The sequence below is a fragment of the Liolophura sinensis genome, chromosome 8 (genome assembly GCF_032854445.1).
Source record: "Liolophura sinensis isolate JHLJ2023 chromosome 8, CUHK_Ljap_v2, whole genome shotgun sequence".
In the NCBI taxonomy this organism is placed as follows: domain Eukaryota; kingdom Metazoa; phylum Mollusca; class Polyplacophora; order Chitonida; family Chitonidae; genus Liolophura; species Liolophura sinensis.
Genome location: NC_088302.1, coordinates 9,874,203 through 9,890,943, shown reverse-complemented (window position 1 = coordinate 9,890,943; position 16,741 = coordinate 9,874,203). Strand labels below are relative to the sequence as shown.

Here is a 16,741-nt window from a genome sequence, read left to right as displayed (position 1 = left end):
AGCACTTTTTTCATTGAAATTCATGCATACAATTATTATGAAAATGATGTTAAAATGATTTGATTGTGTGAACAAAGATGCTGTGTTTATAAAACTGCAAATTATTTTCCTAGACCTCATTGTTTTCTCAGAATGTTTCAAAATGGTTGGTTCACAGAGACGGTTGAAAAGGTCAAAGAATTAGGGTAGCTTACAGAGAAGTGCCCAATTAGGGCTTATTGTGTTCCTTAAATGTCATGTACTTTTATATGCTCTGAAGATTTCAAATATATTTTTTTGTAGTTGTGTAGATACATAAACATGTAGATGTGTATGTTTGATGTTCCAAGTTCGTGCACTGTAACAGTCTTGTCATGGTTAAGTCAGGTCATAGCTGAGATCCAAAATTTAGAATCATTGCTTGAATAGGCCATAAAGGATGGTGACTTTCACATCAGAAATGATTGGAAAACTACTGTAACTAATTCATGTGTTAGTGGTCACACTGATGAATTGTCTTCTGGCAAAAATATTCACCAAGAGTTTAATTTGTGAATACAAAACTAGCATTAGCTCTGTTTTCAATATCCAATCAAAATCATTGGACGAGATCTTTAAAACTTGCATACCTCATGCATAACAAAAATGACAATATCTTTGAGTATGTTTCTAATTAATTATAACCTCATGTCACATGATTTCTTGGCAAATTATAAAGCGTATACGTGAAAGTTGTGCTTTTAATATTTGACTGGAAATAACTGGTTCTTTATCGCTAAGTACATGTAAATAGATAATCGGCCATCATATTTGACAGGCCTCACTGCCCCTGACCTAGTTACTGTGTGGACCGGTACTTGAATAAAGAGAGTGGAGTAAGTTCAGGTGTTGCTGAGTACTGTGTGGGAAGTTCTGATCATTCCCTGTTCAGTGTCAAGATAGCCCCCATAACTAAACCTGTCTGACAGAGTGACAGATGAGCCAGTCATTGGTGCATGTACATCCAAAGGTAGCCCTCTCTTGCTGGCTTCCTCTCCTTCGTATGTCATGTACTTAGGAAAGTCGCAGGTTTCTCTCTGGCTCTGCTCTGTTTCCTTCTGCCATAATGCTGACCATTGTCTAATTAGGGAATAATTCTTGAGAACAGTGTAGGACTCGAATCAAATAAATAAACAAATCAATCAAAGGAGTAGCCCAGGTGTGATGCTGATTTTCACCTCAGTGTGTAGTACTAATGTCGTTGTTTAATCACATATTATCATGGATGTTTGGCTTTATCAGTGTACTAAAGAGTTTCATCTGCTAAAAACATAATTAGATAGAAGCTTTCTCAGGATATCAAGGACTGGTGTTATTGACAGCTATTGCTTGCCGGTATAAAATGGTTATATTCATAGACATGTACTCATTTGATCAACTTCCTTAGTGGATCAGAGCCAAATGTCAATTGTTACAGGGAATATATACATGTACATACCGTTGCACACTAATTAATTAATATAGATATCCATCATAGCCTTGAATTATAGATGTGATACAGTAGCATAGCTGAACTCACACTAAGTGCGGTGAATAGGAACTCACCCAAAACTTATGTGTCCCATGTGTGTAACATTCTGATACTTTCAGTGACATGTTCTCTAGGATTTTCTGATATGGATTTAAAGTTGTTCAGTTGAACCAGTATATACATATATATCTTCTATCACTCTGTGTATTTGGGGAATTACATGTAGTGGAGAAAAAGTAAGCATGCGGTCTGGCTCAGTACCAGTTATCCATACATATAATTTGCGTCAGCCCACTATTGAATCGTGTATGAAGGCATATAATTGAAGTGGAAGATCACTTTAAGATTCTATTCGCAGGCCTCAACATCTGATATTCTACTCACATGATGGTTTAACCCAGTGATTTATGTGCACAGCTGCTGGATCTCATCCATGCAAGCATTGGTGAATTGTCAGTTTTCTGTGTTATTCTCTTGTATAAATGACCTTAGTACTGTTAAAAATTCTAGCCATTTGGGTTGTGAAATGGAAAATCATAGTGCAGACAAATTCCAGAAATGTGATTTGTTCTACAGTATTATATTCACATAGCATATACTGTATAAATGTAGCCTTTCAAAATATGACGTACCAGGCCCATTAATTTACATGTAAGAAGTGTAGTACATGTCTTACATGGAAGATCAAAGTCTCTTGCTAAATTTATCCGGGACTTCACATACGGATAATGTAATATGTATTACATATAATGTTGTACTTGTTACTGTAAGAATAATATTGAACTTGTTACTGTAATCTGACTTCACTTTCAGTACATGTACCTACATGCATACATTTCTTCAACGTGCTTTAGACGCTTGTAATAAGGCCATCATTATGTCCATGTATTAGTTTGTGTACATGGAGTAGATTTACATGTACATTCCTGGCATTGGTCACATTTACCAGAGCAGAAGCACTGCTGCAAATTTGCATTATGAATGCCACGACACATTCCTGGTAAAGCAGCTTGATAATCCAGTGCTAGGAAGGATTTATTTCCTTGTCAAGTTATGGCTACATGTTTGTTTATTTGTTGTATAGCATGTAATTCTAATCTAAGTGCAGTAAAAGTAAGTGTCTGACACGTTTTTGTCTGTGACTTGTTTAGAAAATATTTGAATCATGTGGAGATATATATATATATATATATATATATATATATATATATATGTATATAATACTGCAGTATGCAGAAGAGAAGAGGAAACATTAGCAGCAAGTTTGCTTAGGTATATCCAAGTACATGAACAAGACATTCTTGTCTGAAATGAATTCATTTATTATAACTTCAAACAAGTACGTCATTAGTAAAATAAGTATCATCGTCAGTTTTAATCTCAATAAATCAATACGTTTTATAAATTTGTAACAGGAATGAAATATATTTCCATCAGCACTGTTCATAATGTCATTCATCGTACTTAGACATCATTTTTATCAACTGGTAAATTATCCAGTTACCGACATTTAAAAAGTTACACTCATCACTGTTATTTATTACATGGGGGTTTTGTCCTACACCAAACATTTGCTTGTGTCAAAGTATTATTTGTCCTGTTGCTTATTTCCAGGCTTGATGTATGGCTATAAGCAAACAATATGTCGCTACCTCACAACTTCATTGATTATGGCTGAAGTGCCTTATTTGAGCAAACAGAAAACATGTCTGTAGTAAATTAATCAATTCATGAAAAAAAAAAGCTTTTGAGTCTTCCTGAAACAGTGAACATCAATTGCGGACATGTTTTCACATGTTTGTAGCTGACAGCTTATGTAGTAGCTTCCTCTCAGGAAGTATGCGTGAAGGTCTGTCAGCAAGTTGCAGATGGTCATGGGTTTCCACTTTCCACCCACCATAATGCTTGCTGCAGTCATATAAGTGAAATATTCTGGAGTGCAGCGTAAAACACCAATCAGATAAATCAGTAAAATACATGTATATATGGGAGCTGTCCAGAAATTTTACATTTTAGTGAAATACTGTAGTTAAAAATTAATTTATGCCAAAGGCCTCCCCCAGCCAAGTTGTGTTACATTACGATTATATTTTATGTACATTGCAAACCTACATGAAAACATCTGAGTCTTGAGTCCCAACCTTTTCAAGCAGAGCTTCTTTATTCATGAGAAATGAAATCATGGGAATAAGGTGCTGAGTTGATTCTGACAGCACTATTAGTTATAAAAGTATTAAACACAATTTGTGTTCATTTATTTGTTTATTTTTTGTGCTCTAGGGGGAGTCACCACCTCATGCTTACTGCCAGATTGCCAAAAACCTTAATAAGGGAATGGTAAGTATTATTTTATTTATTTAACAGCTAGATATAAATTAGATTGGATCGTGTTCTGAGTTTAGAAATGTACATTTTTCCAGTTGGTTTGTGTCTTTTCACCTTTTTATACCTTCCAAAGAAATCTCAGAATGCATTTCTAAGATCAACAGAAGTCTCAGGATCCCAGAAAATCAGTAACTCCCTCATGGACGCAATTTATGGTCAAACATATGCGTATTTGAAGGTTCTGTTATATATTATGCAATATATATATTTGCAACATTTGAGATCACTTGTCCGTGCTGCATGTGTATCACTAGTGAATGTCTGACAGTATTCAGTAAGATGTACGTTGTTGAAGAATAAGCATTATACCCTAGTTCCTCAACCTTTTCACATTTAAAAGAGCAACATTCAGGGCAATTTATGCATATTTTTCATATATTTTTTAATTTTGGACAAAAATTTTAGTTTAAGACAAAACTACAGTGATTGCATTTGTCAGTTTTTGGGCTTCACAAAAAGTATAATTTTATCAGTCAAAACAGAGCAATGCCACCAGAATATGCTTGAATAAACAGCTTGCAAGCATGAAAGGTTGAAGAATTACAGTAGTTTTTTAGTGACACAATATTTTATGTGCTCCAGGTGGGATCAGATGTGTTCCTGTGTTATAAAAAAGCTATGACAAAACAGGACGTGCTAGCCTATAAACCAGGTGAGTTCCATGCTGCTATGTTGGAGTCAAGTTGCAAGCTATATATGGAAGCTCTTTTATTTTAATAGCACATTATTGGCAATTAAAAAACTGTATGAAATTTTGTTCTCCTTTTAAATGTTATTTTCAGAAAAAAGTTTCACCTATTTCTGAAAATTCATTTTATTTTAAATTGAAGTGTCATTTTCCCCAGTAAAATAAATAGCTAAATGCTGAAAACAGAAACGATACAGATAGTTGGTGGTTAGCTTTGTAGCAGATGTGTGTTTTCATGTCTCAGGAGCCGTGCTTGTCATTTGTTACAGCAATTCTGAATCGTTACCCACTGGAGGATTATGAGAACTTTCCCCTACCCGAGTCGGTACCCATGTTCTGTTTGCCTATGGGGGCTACTATTGAGTGTTGGTCGGCCAAGGCACAGCATCCTCTCCCTGTCTTCTCAACCTTCATCCTCACTGGAGCAGCAGGAGAACAGGTATGGCTGCAGACATACCCTCTTCTCGCCTATAATTCACCCACTTATCACCCTGCTATGCAAATTATATTACAGAAATGTGACAATCTGGTGAAAAATCAAGTTACACATGTAAGTGAATTGCTGAAATCACATAATTTCACATGATTTTTCACAAACTTGCGTGTAAGATAGCAGGGTGAAAAAATTCCATAAATTCCATTATAGGTGACTTATTGTAGGAAGATGTGCACTACATATACATTGACGATGTCAAAGGTGTAAGTCCAGCCATTGATGTTGTACATGCAAACCTGTACATCATTGGATCATCAGCTTTCTGAACCTGACTCTCCAGACAGCGGTGTCAAAATTTGATTGGTCATAATTAACTCGTGAATAACAGTTTAACAGTTTTTCTACTAATGTACCCTTGAGATATTTCTAGAGGCACAAAGTTACGTTTTGTACCAGGTGTTCCATTGTGTGTTGTGTGATTGTTCTCAGGTGTACGGAGCAGCTGTGACATTCTATGAGGAGTTCCCAGAAGAGCGGTTAACTGATCTCCAGATGAGACACCTGGGGCTGAAGAACAAGCACATCAGAGAACAGTATCGCATCTTGAAAAACGTCCACTTCAACAAGTGCATCTGTCTCCTCTCACATTATCCTTTCTTTGATGCCTTCAAGAAATTCCTGTCCTATTTGTATAAAATAGCCATCACAGGCCCACATAATGTACCAATAGAAAGGTAGGGGAAGAGTTATTTTTTGTACATTTTTACTGTCAACAATCTCCAGTATATTAATTGTGATTTTGTTGATTATATGAAAAACAAATGGATATACTGTAATCGGTGTGCAAAAAAACACCAGAATAAACACACTTTTGTTTCACTCTCTACTGTAATTCTTCAACCTTTTCGCGTGTTGTACTTTTTGTGAAACCCTGGTATTGGCGAATCCAACCAATGTAGTTTTGTGTCAAAATCTAATTATAAATGTGCATAAATTGCACTGAAAGTTGCTCTTTCATATGTGAAAAGGTTTGGGTAATTAGGGTAATAATACATGGAAATAACTACTAGCAATTCATCATCTTGTTTATCGTGGTATTATTGTTTTTTTTCCAGACATATATCTCACTTTATGTTTGAAGTTCCATATCCATCACCTCAGAGACCTAGGATTTTAGTACAGGTACACATAAAGATTGATTTTATAGCTTCCTTTTAAACATGAGAACATGTCAGTTTCTTATAACAGTGTAAACATTCCCTAACCCTTTGATAATTTACTTCTGTCAAAAGGTCGTGTACGAAAGTATGTCTTTACACCTTACACACCTCAAGAGTGAACAATGACAGCAGTATGAGAGAAATTAGTTTGATCATCATTGTCATAGACGGTAAAAAATAGGAAAATTGAGGGGTGGTGATGTTTTTCTGGAGATTGCATGTGATTTCGTTTTGTTAGTTGAAAAAAAAACAAAAAAAAAAAAAACAGCAACGCTGTAAAGTTAAATTTTGTTTGCAGTTGAGAGATGAGGCTTTATCACTTTCCATGCCGGAGGACTCTCCCTTACCACAGAGGTGAGGATAGACTGAGGATCAGTCAAGCTCTGTCAGTCATTATGCACACGTATACATGAGAGAGTACAACAGTTATCCTCACAATAATTATACAACATAAAACTGTGTCCAAATTAATTGTGACTAATAAGGATTGGGTCTGCAAATTGTGAAAGCTCATAGGTTTCCCCATGGGTTCTGCCTGGTTTTCCTACCACCATAATACTTTCCGACAAGTGAAATGTTTTTTAGTACGGCAAAAAATTTTAATCAGATAAATAAATAAATGATTGGTGTCGGTGTCGATGTGTGGTATTTTCCTAAGTGATGGCTAGCTGTTGTTTTTTCCCCTTTTAGTGGTGCTTCATTTGTCACCCTGCTGAAGAACCTAGGCCCAGACAACTGCATGAACATGTTACTGCATGTGCTGACGGAGCAGAAGATTCTCATCCACTCCCTGAGGCCAGCTGTACTTACAGGGGTCGCTGAGGCTGTCTCCACAGTAAGCTCAACTGAAAAATAAAATTTGTTCAGTATCTTACTTACAAGGCTTGTTTACCCTACAAAAGTGTTAGTTTGTAGAACGCATGTTTGGAATTATCAATGGAAAGTAGCCAGAAAGCGATATGACTTGGTTAGAGACCCAAAATGTGCAGTGTACTGCCTTAATAGATAAAGTACACTTGGTGAATATCGTGGCTGGTTCTTCAATGAATTGACGTCTCCTTACCACATGATGCTAACCTCAAGTTTCAAATTCTTGTATGTCGCTAGTTAAAAAACAAAAACTAGCATATGATGTGTTTTTGATCACCATGGCTTGGGAGTTAATAAAATGTTAAGGCATTAGTAATGTTATTGTAAGGTAGTTTAGTGTATCTTGTAGTTTCTATGATGTGGAGTAATATCAGAGCAATGTTCAAATGATTAGATTCTGAATTTAAAATCTGTGTTCTTTTCAGAATGTCTTATATTCATTTGGGGGCCTCCGTGGCTCAGGTGGTTAGCGCGCTAGCGCCGCGTAATGACCCAGGAGTCTCTCACCAATGCAGTCGCTGTGACTTAACGTCCAGCTCAGGCTGGATTCCTCTCCGGCCGTAAGTTGGAAGGTCTGTCAGCAGCCTGCAGATAGTCGTAGGTTTCCCCCGGGCTCTGCCTGGTTTCCTCCCACCATAATGCTGACCGCCATCGTATAAGTGAAATATTCTTGAGCATGGCGTAAAACACCGATCAAACAAGTAATTAAATTATATTCTTTTGTCTCCCTTAGGTCATTCATGCCTGGATTTAATATGTATGGTTTTCTTTACAGATCATATTTCCATTCCACTGGCAATGTCCATATATTCCTCTCTGTCCCCTGGGTCTGTCTGATGTTCTGAATGCGCCTTGTCCCTTTATTGTTGGTGAGTTTTGCTGACCAAAGATCTGCAACATCCTCAAGTTTGACATTAAACACGAGTCATGTAAATGAATATCTCTGAGCGTAACCTAATTCCTCAACCATTTCACGTGTGAAACAGCAACTTTGAGTACAATTTATGCACATTTTTAATTTGATTTTCAAGACAAAACCGGATTGGTGGGATTAGCTAATTTCAGGGCGTCCGAATAGTATTATGTTATCAGTCTACACCCAACATTCCCTTCAGAATATGCTTGAACAAAGACCTTGCAGACAAGCTCAGAGCTTGAAGAAGTACAGTAATCTTTTTTTAACCACTGCATTACTTTCTGTTTTCAGGTATTGACTCACGATACTTTGAATTGTATGATCCCCCTCCTGATGTGATATGTGTGGACCTTGACACAAACACGATTTGGCTGTAGGTCATAGGTTATCTCCCCTTCGATAGCATAGCTACCAAGTTTATCAGCTGAAACAGAAAACTGTTCATTTCGCAGAAATTACAACAGAATTCAGAGAAACTCCTTATTATTCAATAGTCATTGTGAACTCTTCATTTTTATCCAAATTTATCAAAGAGATATCACAAGCAATTGTTTTTTTATCTTCCTTTTTGTTTAGAGGTATTGATATTATTTTATGAGTTAGTGGCCCAGTGAAATTTCTTTTTACATGTGATATTCCTTCTTCAAATGTAAGTCATCATTCTGGAGTACAGTGGGAAACCACGTATGTAATAAATATATATTCTCTTTCTATTTTCACAGACCTGAGGAAAAGAGATCCTTGAGTTTTAAGCAATTGCCTAAGGTAAATCAACATGCGATAGTGAAAGCTGGCTTTCAGCTGAAAATGTTGAAGACTTACTTGGCATGTAAAAGCTTTGCTAGTTTGGTTAATGAATATGGCTATAAACTTGGTGACATCATAATTGCTGGATCTTTGGTGAAGCCCAATGTTTAGCAGATATTTTTGAATAAAGTAAAAAAAAATGGAGTAGGTTTGAACAAAACTGTCGATTTTGTTCACCCAATCTGTCTATTTTGTTCAAGGATGAAAAGGGGTTTTACAATGTGCATTTGGATTGCAGAAACCTGCCAAGGTTCTACAGGAGACACTGATCAAGCTGTTTGAGGAATGGACTCAAATGCCTTCAGCGGCCAGTCATGTTCACGAGGAGATTTCACTGGAGATGCCATCCATGGACTTTGATTTCAAGCGCAAGAGGAAAGAGGTGCGTCTTATTTTACTTTAACTTGAACATAATAGTTGAGTCTAAGTAAACCCAGTATCATCACTTCGTGGATCTGTACAAGAGGGATTAGGCTTGAAGAGAACCATGAGATTGTCATGCATGCATGATATTAATGGTGTCAGAACTGCACAAAATGTGAGTATGTGTGATAAATGTTAGTTTTATGTTTACAGACCCTAATGGAACTGTCTATCCAGGAAGCATTCCTCCGCTTCATGGCCTGTCTGATGAAGGGGTACAAACCATATCTAAAGCCCATCACAAAAGCTCCTACACTGTCTACCACAGATGCCAACTCCCTGTTTGATTTACCAGGTAGGTTAGGCATGTTCAAAGACACAGGGTGTATTTTAAGCAGATTTAAAGTTGTACCAATGAAGGCAGAGAGTGGTTACTACCAGCCCTGCTCACTGAAATGAAAAGTTTCTTTATGCAAGATTACTAGTGCTTTGTTTTGCACACGCTGCAGTTGTGTGTGTAAATGTTCTGTTATTTAAAGGGACCATCACTGGCCAAGCAGTCTAAGGCATGTAAGTTGCTCAAGTTTCAGTCCTCTTAGTCCAGCATTTACAGTAATATATCCACTTAACAAATTTAGTACCAAAGCGTCACAGATATGTATGTACCTGTAGAGAAATAGTACCAAAGCTTTACATGCAGAGCTGTGAGTTCAAGTGCAGCTAATGTTTGCGTCCTCTCCAGTCGTATGTGGGAAGGTATGCCACTAACTTGCGGATGGTCTTGGGTTTCCCTCAGGGCTGTGCCCAGTTTCCTAAAAGCATTAAACCATAATGCTGGCCGCCGCCGTACAAGTGAAATAATCTTGAGAATTGCGTAAAACACCACTCAGATAAAAAGATAAATTACAGGTTGAGAATGGTGCAAGAGCTTCTTAGGTAAATATATATCTGTAGAGACCTGGGCCCGCTTGCACAAAGCCTTCTTCACATTACGAGCACATAACTACCATGGCAACCAGCAATGTATACATTGCTTTGCCATGGTCATTACATGCTTGTAATGGTAAGTGGGCATCGTACAAATGGGCCCTGCTTTACAAGTAAGCTCAGGTATGCCTCTGACTGCTATCGTATATAAATGTTAAATACTGGACTGTGGCATTGAGAAACAATCTATGAAAATAAGTTAATATATATGTCTGGTAGCAATGCTGAGCCTCCTGATAAAGTGGCTTCTCCCTGCAGTATACTGATGTGTGAAGCATCTCTATGTTTTCCAGGATTTTTCAAGAGTCGCGACAAGGCTTATCACAAGTTCTTCACCCAGTTCATGAGAACTCAGACCTTCATCCGTTTCTTGGAGGAGAGGTCATTTGTGTCCACCAACGACGCCGGTCTCGCTTTTTTTGATGAGTGCACAGAAAAGGTGCTTGGTCATTCTTCATGTTATCATGAATAAGTTGCCAACTTAAATGTATACTTTGCATTTATTCGAGCTGTTTTGGAAATGCAGTATTTGAAAATCAATCAATGTTCTGTTTACCCTTAAAACAGTTTACACATCTTCTCAATCCATGAAGGTCTATGACTGTTTCTTACTGTAGTTGAATATGTTTATACTGTAGGTTGAAGAAACTCGTGACGAGCCAAAGTTGATAGAAACTGATGACTCCGTTAACAGGTAACATTAAACCCCTGCCCTTTTGAAGAATTGATTAACAAGTTGGAATTGTATGGAAAATAAAATGAGAATTAACATACAATTGTGCCCAGTAAAGTTAATATACATGTAGCACATTATCTTGGTGCCATCATAACAGTTGGTGGTAACATTGTTTATAGATCAATTTATGATGCTTCACATGACCTTCTCTGATTTTGTTGTTCATTGCCAATGCATTCATGAGTTCAAGCACTAATGGTGGTGGTTTTGTTCACAGTGAAAGAACGGTGTTCATCTTACCTCCTGAACCAACTGATTTACCTGAGGGGAAGACATACAGGTAATTGCTATGTGCTATGTGTGTAACAGTGTAATTATTCTTGTTTTTAAGACCTATCAATAGTGCTGATATCAGAATTATGTGTCTCTCCAGTTTCTCCATAAAAGTAAAGATAAGGATATGTTTTTCATTAGATGGATTAATAATGTGAGAAAAGAGAAACTGTGCATTCCTGTTAAAAATTGCATGTCTAGTGGCTGCAGAGAAGAGAACAAATTGTCCTGGAAATTAGGACTCCTCCCCCCCCCCCCACCCCCCCCCCCCCCCCACCCCCCACCCACCCCCCAATCCCTGCTACAAAATACTTTTATTGTTGAAATGTTAAAAAATGTTGTGTGCTTAGATTGTGTATGTGTTGCATTATTAAGAAACACAAATATGTTTACCGGCATGTGTTGAAACTACTTGTGTATTAGGTGATTTTGCCTTAACCACACCGGCATTTCTGTAGAGATGCCGTCGTAAACATCAGGGGTTCATAGAAGTTGTGTAGACGAGCATTGATTCGGTCCATTGATTGAATAAAGCACTCAATAACTGGGTATATGATTTCAATTTTGAGGTTGTTTTTTTTTTTTAAAGAAATATTCAAAATTTTACATGAAATCAATTTTGAACATATCCAAAGTTCCGTGAATCTCCCTTGTACAGAAATCTTCATGGCCCTCTGCATTGATTAGCCAATTTTTGAAAGCAGATTGGCGTATGAAATCAAACACATAGTATGCTTCTTTGGTGTCCGCCAAATAGGTCCCCGCCAAATAGGTCCCCACAAATAGGTCCCCGCCAAATAGGTCTCCACAAATAGGTCCCCGCCAGATAGGTCTCCACAAATAGGTCCCCGCCAAATAGGTCTCCACAAATAGGTCCCCGCCAAATAGTTTGACCTACTTTTGCTACCAGTCGTTTTGTTTTTGACATTAGCGTAGCGTGAGTGACTGCATACTTAACATGGAGATGACAGGACTTCAGCCATTCAGGCTGTTGAGATCCGGCCGCATTCGTTATGGAAAAAGTGACAATTCATTGATACATAAAGTAGCAGTGTATTTTACTTCTCTAAATGTGCAGTCTCTCTATTTAAAGATCATTATAGTTAATACTCCATGGAGTAATTCACTATTTCCGGGCCACTTAATTTTCTCATTATCGGTAGCTGATTTTCGCGGTAAATTTCATGTGTCATTAAGTCAAATCAGACTTTGTTATGAACTGCTTTTGTTGATTGAAGTCTTTGTTTATTTTGAGAAGTAAGGATAATATTTCCATTTAGTTCAGCTAATGCACAGAACATTCATCTGGATGCACTATTCACATTAGTTTCTAGCAATATGAAGGAGGTTGCATAATTTTTTATTTTCTCAAATGTTTTTTTTTTGTGAAATGTCCTACAGTCTGAGAGTGACAACCACATATTCCATTAATTCCATTAATGCATGACCATTCTCTCTTGATTCTTGACTATTGAATATTTTTTAAAAGCGATGTCAGGACCAATAGCTCATGTTGTCAGTTTCAGTCAGTCTAGACGGATGTTCTAGGTTGTAAGCTTTCTGGGCAGGTCTTCACACGTCACTAGACTTGCACCCTGAAATACATTTAATGTTAACTGCAATGTGCGCCCATTATCAGTTTGCAGTATCAACTAGGAGGCCAGCTTGAGTTCATATATAGGCAGTGACAGGTACTTTAAAATCAATGAAGGATAGTAAAGTACAAAAATGTTTAAGTTTAGTATCTCAAATGTTTGGTCAAAATGGAACTTAACTCAATTTCGCCCAGAAAGTGGTGGTCGTTACGTGGAAAAATGACTTCTATGAACCCCGGAAACATGTTAGAATTTTGAAAGAAATCTTTTTACAGAGTAATAATTCCAAACATTTACTTGTAGTTACAATGGGTTTCCACCATTAAACTACGACTTATTTTTACAAAAAACCAAGACTCATGCTCCTCTGTCAGGGAAACAGAGTGGATGTCCTCACAGTCCTATGGCAAGACGAACAAAACAGGAGGTCAAATCTGCCCAAAAGGTAATCATCTGGGTCAAGTTATTGTGGTTTTCTCATGTATTTCCTTAGACATTATTTATCAGCTCAATTATTTATCCTAAAAACATGTCATTCATTTTTCACCGGTATATTTTTAATTATTAAGTCACAGGTTTTTTTCATTAGATCAGAGAATTTGATATTGGTTATTTCTAATGTATTTTATTATGTTAATTCCGATGCATCTCTATGAAATGTGTTTACACTGAACAAATGTAAAGTTTGGTGCTGTTTTTTTTTTTTTTTTTGAAACATTTGTTTTCTGTCATTGTAGATGGCACAACAGCACATAACTACACCCCATTTGTGGTCAAAGTAAGTATAAAATATTTCTACCTCATAAAAACCAGTGAATCACTGCCTTGATGAGTAAGGCTGACCCCATTTTCTAGTCCTCCTAAGATTTTAGTATCAACTACCTTTGTACCTGTACACTTGAACCTTCAGGATATTAGTATTATTAGAGGCCATTACTGATTCAGGAGTAGTAAGAATGCGTTATGAAGTCAGCCTCAGTTTAGCCTAGTATGCTTGTAATATTGTAAAACTTGCTTTAGTACGATTCACAAGCAACTGGGAATATTGTTTACCAATAATATGGGAGCTATAGCTGGCTCTTATTACTAGTATGTAGTCCCTATCAAAGCTGATCTGCTCCAGGCAAGTGAGTCCCATAATTGAATGTATCTCTAGCTGCTTTGCTCATTATGCACATTTCATTTTCGTACATGTAAATACATTTATGGTAGTACATGTATTTGTTTATTTATTTATTTTTTTTTTTTTTGTTACACCATGACTTTTGCTTGCAGATGCTTGCTGGCACATTGCTACAGCCTGTGGTTTGTTCATCTGCCAGCCTTCGTGAAAAATCATGCATCGAAACCCAAGGCCTTGCAACTCGCTTACGAGGTTCTCAAGAGAATGCAACGTGTGAAGCTTCAACCTCCAGATGAGGTTTGTCAATTTTACTAGTAAAGCCTCAAAAATAATTTGATGTGTTTATATTTCAATTTTATTGATTTTTCTGGTTCTTTAATGTAGGAAAAAATTTATAGGTCTTAATTGGTAATCTTATTGTTTGTTTCAGAATATATATGTTAATGAAATCAATGGAGAGGTGTTAGTTTGTTATTTTAAACCTCTGAACATGTCATTTTTGTTGTCAGATCTGTTTCCGAGTGCTGCTGCAGCTATGTGGACAGTATCATCAGCCAGTTCTAGCTGTCAAGGTTCTGTTTGACATGAAGAGGGCAGGCGTACAGCCTAATGCCATCACATACGGCTATTATAACAAGGTAACTAGATTTCTCTTCATTATCAAATAATTATTATTATGACAATAAAGTTGTGACCTAACTTGCCTTTTTTATGAGTAATATATTAATTTTACCATAGTCAGTGTAGGTGAATATGGTACACCTTGTTTTAGAGGTGTGTCAAAGAGAGATTGTAACTGCCATTAAGCAACAATAGGTGATGACACTTTCTTATGTTGGTGTGGTTATAGAGACATAGTTAACTTAATGGTTCAAGGCATATTTGTAGGCCCTTCACAAAGCAAATTCGACATGTAGAGGAGGTACCGAGAGAAATGGTTATCTTGGATGTCTGCTAATCAGATAAATACGTGAAACACTACTTGTTTATGTTAAAGGCTGTGTTAGAGAGTAAGTGGCCGTCAGTGAACAGTCGTGGGATGCTGTTATGGAACAAGCTGAGGAATGTCATCCTAGGTGTAGCCCGCTTCAGGAAGCTCTCCCGGCGCCGCAGTCTGTCCCTGTGCTCCAACTCTGGGAGCGACTTTGACCAGATCAGCCGGGCGAGTATCGACAGTTACCTGGAGGACGGGACAGGTGAAAAGGTGGATGTACACAAGGCCGGCCTGGCGGATGACCTGATTGCTGTCAGCACGCCGCTGGAGAAGGGAAACAGTGAGGAGAGGATCAGCTCTGGTGTGTGTGCTGTGATCTTCCCCCTGACCCTCTAGTATTACTAATATAAATATATATATATACAACAACATTAAAAATGTTGGTCTGGATATGCCGTGAATCTTCCACAAATTCCACCTTAGACTTAATTCATGTTTTCAAATATTAGAAGAGTGTTGCGTTATCTGCATGAACTACTTTTGTTTTTTTCTAAAGTCAGCAGCTGTATAAACATGAACAATGCATTATAATCTTGGATTTAAAGTTTGCTTAATTGATCTAGTTTGATTAGGGTAGATTGGGTGGCTGACACAGGTTGGACTTACTGTGCACTGATGCAAGTGAGAGCACTGTTACCTGGATTTATGTTACATATTTTGATGTAAATGATATTTAAGTTCAGTACCACCTTTTTGAAATTATACCACTGAGGGACGTATTTAAATTCTGACTGATTACCCTAAATGACCTAGTATTTTACCCACAAAAGTTTATTTGTAGAGGCAAATAAATGTCACAAAATTTTATTTTTGGTGCTGAAACTTTTACTGTATTTTAAAGTAGAATATCATCCCGTGTTCCTAGCTAACCTCAAAACACCTTCCTAAAATCAATAGAACTCTCAGAATCAGGAAGAATGGGCAAGTTAGTCATGTATGAAATTTATGGTACCTCCTATTATCTAGATTTGTGTGTTGTATTGTGTTGGTTGAGTTATGTAAAACAGGACTGACTGTATGTAAAGGGCCATGCGAGGAGAAAATATCAAACATATTTAAGTATATCTGGATGCAATAATACATGAGATAATGTACTCTATCTGGAACAGTGGTGCTACATTGTCTTGTTCAACTCCCTAGCGAATATTTTCAGTCTGTAACAGACACAATAAGTGTAAGTGACTGTATGAAGGGAACTATTTGCAACTGAACTTAACTTTAGGTTTGCAAAATATAAAATATGACCTGCAAGTACCACTCATTTGGTAGTGAGTTTTGGGATATTTTGTGTTCTGACAATTTGTTAACTATTAAACTCTTAAACCAAAGCTGCTCCTAATTTTATTCCATCAGATCTGACTAAAGATTTAAAGCAAGGCTGCATGTTATCAGTCAGACAGGCAACCAGCCAGACAGACGGTCAGTCAATGTATCCTATGTTACAGGAGGGGTCTCTGATAAAGGCTACAGTTCCATGACACAGGAGGATGCTCAGCGCCTGTCGCAGGCCCTCAGTCACTCAGATCTTCTGGAGAAGAGCGCCGACAAGACTGATGTCTCTCCCACCAAACCTACTCGCTTTGATAGGTCGGGATTCCGGCTGAGTCTACGGAAGCGCTCCAGGCGAAAGGAGAACAAGTCTAGTACAAGCTCAGGTAAATTATCCTGTCTTCAGTGCAGAGTTGGATGTTGGTTTGCTGTACATCCAGGATAATTGAAGTGCAAACTTGACATCTAGGTTACATGTTAGGTAGAGTTTGTACCGTGTACTTAAAATTGGGCCGATGAGCAATTCTTGTGAAGTTATTTTGATGCCTTTACAGTCAGAATTTAATTTGAATTTACAGCATTCAACTCTT

The 16,741-nt window shown here is 37.3% G+C and overlaps 1 protein-coding gene across 3 annotated transcripts in view; it reads left to right on the top strand.

Moving 5' to 3' along the window:
• The window catches only part of LOC135474035 (C-myc promoter-binding protein-like), a 55,793-nt gene that overhangs the window by 24,241 nt on the left and 14,811 nt on the right, over positions 1–16,741 (top strand). For all 3 annotated transcript variants that reach the window (XM_064754020.1, XM_064754021.1, XM_064754022.1), the window contains exons 5-25: positions 3,770–3,826; positions 4,457–4,526; positions 4,832–5,001; positions 5,488–5,732; positions 6,114–6,180; positions 6,517–6,572; positions 6,909–7,053; positions 7,864–7,957; positions 8,296–8,377; positions 8,727–8,769; positions 9,050–9,193; positions 9,388–9,529; positions 10,455–10,600; positions 10,800–10,855; positions 11,115–11,177; positions 13,069–13,210; positions 13,503–13,543; positions 14,041–14,185; positions 14,398–14,526; positions 14,886–15,183; positions 16,328–16,537. In XM_064754020.1, the coding sequence (XP_064610090.1) occupies positions 3,770–3,826; positions 4,457–4,526; positions 4,832–5,001; positions 5,488–5,732; positions 6,114–6,180; positions 6,517–6,572; positions 6,909–7,053; positions 7,864–7,957; positions 8,296–8,377; positions 8,727–8,769; positions 9,050–9,193; positions 9,388–9,529; positions 10,455–10,600; positions 10,800–10,855; positions 11,115–11,177; positions 13,069–13,210; positions 13,503–13,543; positions 14,041–14,185; positions 14,398–14,526; positions 14,886–15,183; positions 16,328–16,537 (2,545 nt within the window). The remainder of the gene's footprint in view (positions 1–3,769; positions 3,827–4,456; positions 4,527–4,831; positions 5,002–5,487; positions 5,733–6,113; positions 6,181–6,516; positions 6,573–6,908; positions 7,054–7,863; positions 7,958–8,295; positions 8,378–8,726; positions 8,770–9,049; positions 9,194–9,387; positions 9,530–10,454; positions 10,601–10,799; positions 10,856–11,114; positions 11,178–13,068; positions 13,211–13,502; positions 13,544–14,040; positions 14,186–14,397; positions 14,527–14,885; positions 15,184–16,327; positions 16,538–16,741) is intronic.